The sequence below is a fragment of the Colius striatus genome, chromosome Z (assembly GCF_028858725.1).
Source record: "Colius striatus isolate bColStr4 chromosome Z, bColStr4.1.hap1, whole genome shotgun sequence".
In the NCBI taxonomy this organism is placed as follows: Eukaryota; Metazoa; Chordata; class Aves; order Coliiformes; family Coliidae; genus Colius; species Colius striatus.
In genome coordinates, this window is record NC_084790.1 from 81,721,749 (window position 1) to 81,732,898 (window position 11,150).

The window sequence follows — 11,150 nt, forward strand, 5'->3', positions numbered from 1 at the left end:
TAAAATGTCTCCTTTTACCTGTGGTCCCATTGACACTGCTGGGTTCACTCAAGAAGAATTTTAAGCTGTGATTGCACTTCAGACCCCACTGAACCCTCTGGACATCATTGACTTGGTGATTTTGGATTAACTCTGCTCGAATGTGGCTGGCAAACTGTAGCCCTTAAGCAGTTAATCAACTTTCTAAAAAAGCAAAAAAAATTCCTCTCCTTTATACATACAATATGCAGGACTTTTACATTGAGTGTTGTCGTAAAATGCATGTTTATGTTTTTTTGAAAATGTACTTTTACAGAATATATATATATCAAACACATTCTCAAAAGCTGGAGAAAATACCAACACAAAACCTGGAAGAGACTCAATGGAACACTTCCAGTACTATCTGTCTACTTGCATATTTCATATTTCACTGTCCCTTACTGCAAACATAATTTGGCCATATGATAACAGGTAAAGCTGAAAGTAGATCTCCAAGAGTTTTGAATAGAATTTGGAACTGTTGTTCAGTGAAAATAATTTGACAGCCAATATATGGTTTTTATCTTGCATATCCATTCTGTTACCTTTACTCAAAAAGAGAAATATCTTAATTTCCACATAATCTCACTCGCTTTGTGTGGGATTGCAGGTGACGAAATGACACACGCAAAAACATTGAAAATACTTTTCCACTTTTTAAAATCCTTTTTATGTCAGCCACTAAAATCATCATATTCTTCTTTATGTATTGTAATTGGAATAATGTAGGAACAATATTTGCAAACAATTATATACTGGAAATTAGTGTACAAACTTTAACAAATCATCTGCATATAGTTGTGCTATACTTCTGACAGCCTAAATATCTATCTGATGTGACCAAGAGTAAATTTCACTAGTCTAAATGCTTTAGTTATGTATTCGTTTGTGTTACACTTGATAATCCCCTAGCCTGTCACAGTTTAAATTTAGACATACATATGTCACACTAACACAAAATCAGGGTGTTGTTTTCTCTTACCATCACTAATTTGCAGTACAATCAATAATGGACATGAATGCATCTAATCTGAATAATCTTTTAAAGTAGTTTGTCTAACGTAATATAATAAATTATACTGTGATCTTGGTTTTCTATCCTGCAAAAATTTAAAAATGCTTTAAAATTTGTGTGTTGAAAATAGTCTTACTGACTGTAATGATATCAGTCACAGTTCAGGAAGTCAAACAGAAAAAGTTTTGTTCTCTGTTTCACTATTTTGTTTATTCTGTAATGTAACAAAAGAAGAAAATAGTCTTCTTTAAACTTTACTGAATGACTTAAAATGGAATTGATGAAAGTTCATTGACTGTAATATCCTATATGTTTTTTCCAATGGCTTGAAATGCTTAACGTGTTATCTTTATTAGAGGAAAAAAATGCAAGCCATATCTAATCCCAAACTCTAGCGATACTGTAACATGTACAGTCACCCGTAAAGGAGCCCTTTTAGCAAAACAATATATGTGAACTTGCTAAACAATTTGTAGAATGTGTCTATTTCAGACACAGTAATAAAACAAGTTAGATATATACATACTAAAAAATCCAAGTGTAAATAATTATACAGGATTTCCACACATAAAAGAACTAGCTGCACATGATGCGACATATAAAGCAAATCGCTGAAAGTCTCTTCAGTCTTTGGGATGATCAAAGTATAAGTAATCAAAACTTGCAAACAGTGATTGAATTTTCATAAAAGAAGGTTTTTGTTGAAGGGACAGAAGGAATTCCCCTCCTACCCACTCTCATTCCCCATGGCTTTTACAGACTGAATGCCTTCCCAGGAAAGCCACAGGTGGGGTTTTTTTGAATCTACAGATGTATTTTAATGAGGTTACCATCTTCTGTATAATCGTATTAATAAGGTTTCAAGTGATTATTTCCTAAAACATATTCTGTACTTAGTGAAGTTTACGGTGCCTCAGAAGTTTCAGGCTGTTGAAATTGGAGAAGAATATGAATCTAATCTAATTATATTAAAGTGTAATGAAACAGAAATTCTTTTATTTGCTGTCAAAATTTAATTACCTTCTGTTTTGATAATTCAATCCAGTTTTTATCCCCACACCCCCCAAAAAAGTCCTGTAGTTAAAAGCTTGTAATTATATATAGCAAAGAAAGAAAACTGCTCCTTGCCTATGGAAATATATATAGTTTTTCAAGTTCCAATCCCTCTTTAAGTTGCTAACCATCACACAACATGTGCCATTTGGCAATTTGTCTCCTAGGATATTCACAGATTTCTTTCCAATGCTCTCCACCTGTTCCTTCTGCTGAAGATCCCAAGGTTAACCGACCAATGACCTCATTCCTTGACCCCCTATCTGAATCTAAAACCAAAAATTCAATGCTGATATCATCAAGACCCTCACAAGGAATGTCAAAAACAAACAATTCATTGAACACTGCATTTGGGGTGCATTTCTTCACATGGGTTTTCTTTTTAGAAATTCTCTTCTTAGCATGGTACAGGTTCACTTTGACATAGGGGTCTGCAATGAAAAGAAAGAGTAGAGGTCAGAAGTTGGACAGTGTTGTTTAGAAATTCCTTGATCTAGTTAACAGTAAGTTCTTAACTTATCAAGATAATTACATCAAAATGAGAAGATATTTAAAGTTATTACAGATAATTAACCTCATTCTATTTTTGTATTTACATCTCATGAGATAAATCCTGCCTGGTTGTTCATTAACTCTAACAACATCTCAAAGGTGGTCTAAAATATACAAAATGGACTCTGGCAAATGTGTACAATCACATATTTATGTGTAAAAAAATCTGTATTTCACACATTCCTCCAGTGGGGGATAATCGTTAACATTAATAAAACTCATGCAAAGAAAAGCCTCTGCGAGGAGAGAATAAGCTTGTGTTGAGACAATGGATGTGATAAATTCCCGTTGTGCTTCTACCAAAGTCAATTAGCTTGGTTAAACCTCTTCCACCAATTTTTACAGGACAAATTTCATCCTAAGCTTTAAGTGTAAGGGTATATTTGTTGTTAAGATACACACTTAACTTTATATCTGTGCTGTACTTCTGTTGAATAACAGAAGATAAAATATGCATACTTTTATCTGTGAACCAACTTTGAGTGCTTGTGTTCCTTGTAATTATTAAGAGTCCTTTGTTACTGCAGTAAACAATGGCTATATGTCTTCCTTCTGAAGAATTCTAGAGAACACTTCAAAAATCATCCCTTTGAAGTCCCTTGGCATCCATTTTGGTGCAAACATGACTCTATTTTGAAATTCTCATGGTGTAAACATGCAATACAGAATCCTTTCTACTGAACTCAGTCAAATAAGGCAGTCTATGTAAACAAACATTTACTAAAAATCTGGAATAGTTGAATAGTTTTTTAAAAAAGTAAACTTAAAACTGAACCCTATTTAGAAATGTTATACAAAAATTACGAGACTGAAGTAGCTGGATGACAAAAAGGTTTTTATTTCTTCAGACTGACAACAGTTTAAGAGGAGTAAGGTATGATGGAATACAAACCACCTCTCTCCTCTATCATCATAATAAAAATTTTAAAAACAAGTTTGAATGTAATTAAAAAAAAAGGTATTAAAAATATCAAAATCAATATCCATCAGTGGATTCACGCTGCTGTTAATTTGTGTTTAAAAGGCATAATTTGACTGTTAACTCTGTCTAATTCCTAGATAAGGCTAGAATATTCTTGATTTTATTAAGTCTCTTAGGAAACCTCAACAACAATGAACAAGGAAACCAATTAAGTTATGTGACTAGAACAGTTTCTGAGTAAAAATGTTGCAGATGAAATGGCAGTACTGTCAGTGCAGTATGTTACTGACCCCCAAATGTTTATTGAATATGGCCTCCTCATGAACACTGTAACTGAACTTAATGTCTAGGTGTTGTGTGGCTGTTTCTATCTCTTAGAAGTATTATATTCCTATTACAGTTAGCAAAGTTGTACTGAAAGAAGCATAGAAAGTGAACAAAATTCATAGCTTTACTTATAAGGTGTATAATAAATTGTGTAGTTTGGATGTGCTGTAGCATCGAGATAGCTGCTGAGACTAGGATGGATTTTATTTTCAAATTAATTTCCTGCCAGGGTGAACCTCAGCCAGACTTAAGTCTCTTGACATCAGCCTACTGACCTGGTGTCTTCAAGAAACCCCCATGATCCCACTTTGGGGTTGGCTACTAAAAGTGCATATGATATCTTATGGTGGAGTAAGCTCTTGGGCTCCATTTATATACTTTCTGATATATGAATAAAATTGTGACCAGAAGGAAGGTTCCAATGGAAATTCACCATTTAAATAGGAGTTATCTATAGCTTTCATCCTGGATACAGGATGGGTTAAATTTTTAGGTACATTGCAGCATTTCTTTGCATGAAAAATAGAAAGTATATTATAGGCTGTAATATTCACAACTCAGTGGCTCCCAAAGTACTTCTTCTGCTTCTTTTAAAAAAGTCCTCTGAAATGAAAGAGTGTCGGTTCTATAGAGAATCAACAGGAGAACAGAACTATTTGTATAGTTCTTTGTTGTGTATTGCTCTTCTTGTGTGACTGAATTACCCTTAGTACACTGTCCATTAAATTTTGTTCTATTATGTTATCTATCATTTATGTGCATCTAAGTGGAATTCTTCTATTGGCTTCAAAGTAGCTTCCACTGAATGGAAAAATGGTAAAAGATCAGGAGAAAGGAATACAAAAGCTGATCCTTCTCAGTGCAGCCCAAGCTCGTGATAAAGCATGGGTTTTATGTTACAACCTGCTTCCAGCATTGGCATAGTTCACTTTTTTACCTTGCCAAATAATTATTAGTGCTCAGTGGGTAAATGTAGCACAGATGTAAATGATTGCTTTTCTTCGTTTTAAGCTCAAATAAATCATATAAAGATCTAACTCAATACTGATCTTCTATAAATAAACTGGTTTTTTGGTCATGAAAGTATTTAGTATCTGCAAACAACATCCCATAATTATGGCAGACGAGTTGTGTTCAAGACTATCCCAAAACTCATTGATTTCCACTGCTAACAGATGTCATGTTTTTTTTAACCTGATTGAAGAACTAATTTGTAAAGTACATACTCTGAAACATAAAACATTGATCTAGATATGAAGAAAATGAATAGCCTGCAAATAATAGTGACACCATTTCTGCATTTATGGGATATTTTTAGCCATTGCAATGTCATATTTTAACTGTCTTCTGTCTGTTTGTTTTATATTCATTAGTAAAACCATTACCTGATAATCCTGACACATCAGATTTAGGTAGGTGTCTGGCTTTTAAGACAACCACAGTGAGAGTGTTTGTTGTAGACTGATAACAGAGAGAGATCAATAATTCTCCACGCCCAGATGATTTCTGAGGAAATGAAACAAAACAAAGAAATAAGACAATTTATCAGCAATTGTACTGAATATGTTCTAAATAAAAATTAAGTTTTACAAAATTTCACACAGCTATGTGATCTGAAATGATGTAAAAGGATACAACTTCTGGAGCTATGTTGCAAATATGATTTCCATCTACTATAGTTACATAACTCTTTTTATGATTTAACAAAAACAAGTAATAGTTGAAAATGTAGATTGACATGACATCTTTGGCTTCAGAGATTAGAAATGAAATCCTACATCTTGAGAGAAAAAATCAGTGAATAAAAATTATGTTAAGCAAAACAAAATTCTGTAAACATATGTTGAAAAATAATTTACTAAAGGTAAATTAAAAAAACCCTCTCAGTAAACTGCTTTGAAATAGGAAGGATTCAAACCGTTAGTGAAATTTCATCCCTGATACTTTGTAGAGTAATATAATAGACATGAAATAAAGATAAGATCAAAAGCTTTCTCCATGATTATTATATGTGAATTTGTAGGAGTAGTTTACTTCACAGAAAGGAGGAAGGCAAGGGAAACAGGCATAAATAGTACCTTATAAACTGGAAAACCCAATAAATTATCAACAAAATATCAGTGGCACAGTTGTAGTTGTAACATACTGATAGAATTGCAAAATAACTATTAGTTATAGGTATATTGCCTGCTAGGCATTTCTTTGATTTGGCAGCATGCTTACTCTTTAGAAACAATCAAACTGAAAGTCAATACACATTCCAGTTCCTTAGTATCACACACACTTAGTAGTGTGTGTGATATATGTGTATTTCTGTGTTTCAGCTGTGATAGTTGTAAACCATTTCTATGTTTTGGAATGAAACAACACAGAATGAAATATTTTTATCCCAGTGAAGTCAGCCTGTTTTGCCATTCACTTCAGCAAGTCTTTGGCTCATCTCTCATGTCTTACTATCCTTAGTAAAGCTGTCACCTGTGTCACAGTTCTTGAGAGAGAAGTTAGTAACAGCACTGAAGTGCCAGAAGATACTACTGCATCAACAACATCTTTAAGAGATTTCAATTCCTTAACTAAAGACTACCTGCATCCTCTAATAATGTGCTATAAACCTTATGTAGATGAAGTGAAAGACTTACATTGACTTCAAAAAGCTTTAAGAATTATTTCAGACAGAAAAGAAGAGGAAGAAAAGGAAAAAAAGTACAAACTTTTTGCATTCTAGTCTTTTAAAACAAATGAATGTAAATTGAAGCCTCTTGACGTAATGTAAAAGGGTCCACTCAAACCTATCAGACAAGCAGAATAAGCAAGTAGAGTTTAAGATGTTAGCAATTTCTTACAGCTTGCTTATTGTAATGTTCTTTTATTACATTTCTTTAATTGCTTCCTCATACTGTCATTACGAAATCATCTCAATGATTTGCTTGATGAGATTGTTCCCTTTTCTTTCCAAGATGTTAGTGGCATTACAGAAGAATCATAGCTAGCACAAGTACAACACTTTCAAAGTTTAAATAGAAAATATGTTACCCTAACATTTCTTTTGATGATCTCTCTGTCCATTAGCAGCCTTCCTTCAGACAGTTCAGTTCCTGCGAGGGGAATGAGCACTTCTCCAATGACATCATCTCTGGAAAACCTGTCAAAGCTCAAGATCATAAAGTGGAGTGTTAAGTCTTGAATTTGGCTATATGGGATCCCATAAAACGTGAAAGTCTCATCAAAAGCTGGATCTAAGGTTTTTCTCAGCACTCTGGTTTTCACTTTGTGCTTCTTCTCAGGCAGGATTGTCATTTTGATATAGGGATCAGAAGTCATTGATTGTTCATCCATTGCTGGCAGCCCACGTGCTTCTTTGATGTTCACTACAAATGCCTTTTTCTCAAAGTTATACTCTAAGGAGAAAAAGAGAGTTCCTAGCTTATCTTGTTTATCTTCAGAGGACAGGGAAGCCATGGATTTTAAACTATCAGGGGATACTGAATCCTTCTTCCTTTCTGAAAAATGATTAGGAGACAAATTTTCAGGATCTGGAGAGCTCTGGTTTTTAGGGGTTGTTTTGGGGAAGTTGCCATTTAGATCTCTCTTCTCCAGGTCAAGATGGAGAGAATTCTTTGGCACTGCTGATTTGTTCTTTGCTTCACTTTTGTCATCTGCTCCAAACTTCTTCTTACTGTTAAGATTCTCTGGGTAAATATCGACCCCCTTCAGAACATGGACAAACTTGTATGGAGGGGTCTTATTGGATTTGGAAGATTTACGTTGGCAGCAGATCCAAGCAAACAGGGAGACAGAGAAGACAAGGCCAAATGCACTAAAGATCCCAACCACTGTAGGAATTTCATCTGCAAATCAAATAAATAGCAACAAGCAAATAAGGATCAATTCCTTGGACTCTGTGTGATATTTGATAAAGTAATAATTTAGTAAAACAAACTGATAATGGCATGGTAATAGCAGCAGGATCGACAGACTGAAAGTGCTTTGCATTGTACATATTGCTCGCCACCTGCAGGCATGAATCTGTAGTCCCATACTCAGACACTTGTTATCTCAGTATTTTTCCATACACAAAGTGTTTGGGAGGAAAATACTATTCCCATTCTAATAGTAATAACCATTAGTAATTCCTTGACTATCTCATCCCTCTGTGTGTAATTTCTGAGTTTGTATGTGAATAATATCATCTCTCAGAGGGTTTCAGCTTTGAGTTTATGTAGCTTTGATGGTTAGATAACTCAGATCCTGAAATATACATTACTTACAGATACATCATCTGCTCTTCATACTTTGTATACCAAATTAACTGATTTTCTCCTGGTCTGATCCCATAATTGTTTGGAGATCTCTCTTGAAAGAACTGAGTTTAATTGGAGGCTATAACACTCAGAAGTTTCAACAGGATTTTTAATACTTTACAGGAGGAAGTCTATCCAGAAAATTTAGAAATATCTACCAAGTGTCTTTGCCAGATGGATGTGACTTTGGAAATCATATGTGAGTTCAAATTTGAAAAAATTACTCAGTGATCATTGACAAAGTCTAGCTTTACATTTGAGACATTATGAATCACAGTTATGGGGAGTTTGTGGGAATGTCCCTACTTCTTAGGAATGTATAAGAAAGACATTAAAGCATAGTTCTCTTCTACCTTAATATGAATTCTATATTTAAGCTGAATAAAGACAAAACTGAACAAGTGTTACAACCTCAATCATCGTGTAGATATGTTGGTTACATGTAGAGTACAATTAGTCCTTCAGGAGATGCATTGAAGGGGCAAATGAGCACAACTAATTGGAAATCCAATATCACCCATAAGTAACATTACTGAGTTTAAACTTCCCACAATGTATCAATCAGAGCTTAATCTTTATTCCCTGCAACAATGGAAGACCAATACAATATTAAAGGAATTTCATTGTTTATGCATAAAGGTAATTTTGTAACAGTTCTGTTTCTATTGCAAGCGATTACCAGATTGTTGTGGATGAGAAAAGCAAAGCTATACTCCTCTATGTATTGCTAAATCAGGTTCATCCAGGTAAAACCTGTGCAGATAGATATGCTGCCACTATACCTTTGCTTTTAGTGTTACAATTTTAAAAAATCCACAATACTAGAAAAGCAAAGTAGGGCATAATGTTCCAGCACAAGTAGGATTTGATCTGGTTATTAATTTCGTCTGACAATATTCATGTCACTTTCCTTTTGCCTACAAGCTGTATCAGTCTACATACTTAATTGTAAGAACTTTATGAAGGGACTGAAAATGATACACATAGACAAAAAGTATTTTTTCAAAGTCATGTATGTGACTCTGAGTGTCAAGAATTCTCTGAGCCACAGATATTTAAACATACATGGTATAAAGGCAGAAAGCAGGGAGTAATTGAAAACTAATTATAATACTTTAATAGCTTTTAAAAATGATTTGCATATTTAAAGTAGTTTATCGTGAGATGACTTTTATAGGAATGGATGTTATGTTACATTTTAATTCTATAACTACTGAAAGCAGCAGTAAATTCAATATGGTGTTTAAAATATTAATTATCTTTCTTAAATAAATAATTAGATAAGTATGATGTCACAAGTGTGGTTAGACACATCAGGTGGGTGGGGTACGGAAGAAAGTAAAATGGTAACTAAAATATTTTTATGTGTACAACTACTTATGTTGTAATTTCAATTTCTAATTATTGTTGCAATGTAAATCAATCAGTATTCAAGGCAATGCATTAGGAGGAAACATCACCTATTGATTCTGGAAGAAGTTATTATTTCAGTTACGAGGTATAAATCTGGAGTCACTTCACTTAAGTTAATGGAATGTTCCTTGAATTAAAGCACTATTAAAGCAAACATAATCTAAGCTAGAGTCAATATTTGTAGAGTTCAGAAACATTCCTACTTACTGCTTTTCGGAGTAAAGCTATTTATTTGTCTATTTTCTAAGTGTACATATATGACTGTTTCTGAAACTTCTGTTATCATAGTTAATCATACCTCATAAAGTGCATAAAAATGACAAAACTTAAAAGTTCATTATTATTGTTATTCTCGATGAACCCATATTAATTAAGATTCAGGTTGTTTAGCTAAAAACATTAAGATACTGTATACTCATCTTCCCAGAAACACCATTACTTTTACTTTAACTAGTGGTTAACAAGTCCTTCTCTAAAAGAAAAACAGGAATGACAATTATTCCAAGACTAGCTTTTTTCTCTGTGGCACAGGATGCATTTACATCATTTAACTCTGAAGTCATGCTACTTTAATAAAGGAAGAGAAAGCAACCCTAAACATTTCTCATGCAAAAACACACCTATACAAATCTCTCCACCTTTCTCAGTCCTTTACCAGGGGTGGGGACTGGATAAGAAGGAAGGAAGAGAGAGAAAAGGAAAGAAAGGAAATTCACATAACTTCTGAGCTAGAAGAGAACAAGGGGAAAGCAGGTTTCTCCCAACAAGCTGAGTGCTGGGAGGCTAGGGGAGGCTCAGCAGAGGCTGTGCACTTCTCCGGAGGAGGGGATCAGCCCCTGGCCCCTCGGACGGGGAGTTAGGGCCGGGACGCGCTTACCGAACTGCTGGCGGCTGGCGGTGATCGGAGCCATGTTGCCGGCGTGCGCTGTCCGCGGTGCTGGAGCGGCTGTCCGCGGTGCTGCAGCCGCTGTCCGCGGTGCTGGAGATGCCGTCCGCTCTGCGGGAGCCGCTGTCTGGGGCGCGGGAGTCGCCTCCCCGGGTGCCAAGCGACCTGCCCGGAGCACCGAAACAGCTGCTCTGTTGTCCTTACGGCTCTCTGCACTCACAGAGCCCGGACAGCTGTCTTTTCCAGAGTAGTTCTTAAAAGAAAGAAAGAAAGAAAGAAAGAAAGAAAGAAAGAAAGAAAGAAAGAAAGAAAGAAAGAAAGAAAACAACAAAAAAAACAAACCCAAAACCCGGAGACACTAGAGTGGGGAAGGAGGCTGCGACGGGACTGAAGGAGAGGGGGAGGGGAAGCCTCAGTCCTCCCCTTTGCACACTGATTTGCAACTCCCTTCCTGTTTTGGCTCTTCTGAGTAGCTCCGCTCGGAGATTGAAGACGTGGTTGAAACCCAAATTGACGCAATCCTGACGCTACAGGGCTGAAATCAGCACCTTTCCCACCTCCCCTCCCCCTTCACCAACCACCACACCCTCCTTCCCTTCCCTCTTTCTGTCTCTCTCTCTCCTTCAGTCCCTTACACCCCTCTCTCTGCATCTCCCCCTC

The 11,150-nt window shown here is 35.5% G+C and overlaps 1 protein-coding gene across 1 annotated transcript; it reads right to left on the reverse strand.

Moving 5' to 3' along the window:
• Positions 1 to 2,198: 2,198 nt before the first annotated feature.
• Positions 2,199 to 10,536, reverse strand: SYT4 (synaptotagmin 4). Its single transcript, XM_010208031.2, has 4 exons — positions 10,482 to 10,536; positions 6,924 to 7,738; positions 5,276 to 5,396; positions 2,199 to 2,520 (listed from the first exon to the last, which is right to left on the reverse strand). The coding sequence occupies exons 1-4, from the start codon at positions 10,513 to 10,515 to the stop codon at positions 2,213 to 2,215; spliced, it is 1,278 nt and encodes a 425-aa protein (XP_010206333.1). The 5' UTR covers positions 10,516 to 10,536; the 3' UTR covers positions 2,199 to 2,212.
• Between the last annotated feature and the right edge of the window lie 614 nt (positions 10,537 to 11,150).

What these genes read in the sequence shown, in the direction of transcription:
- SYT4 (XM_010208031.2), bottom strand. Translation starts at nt 10,515, where the DNA reads ATGGCTCCGATCACCGCCAGCCGCCAGCAGTTCG. An exon ending in CGCCAGCCGCCAGCAGTTCG is followed by an intron (nt 7,739 to 10,481) that starts GTAAGCGCGTCC and finishes TTTGATTTGCAG; the next exon opens with ATGAAATTCCTACAGTGGTT. An exon ending in TCATCAAAAGAAATGTTAGG is followed by an intron (nt 5,397 to 6,923) that starts GTAACATATTTT and finishes TCATTTCCTCAG; the next exon opens with AAATCATCTGGGCGTGGAGA.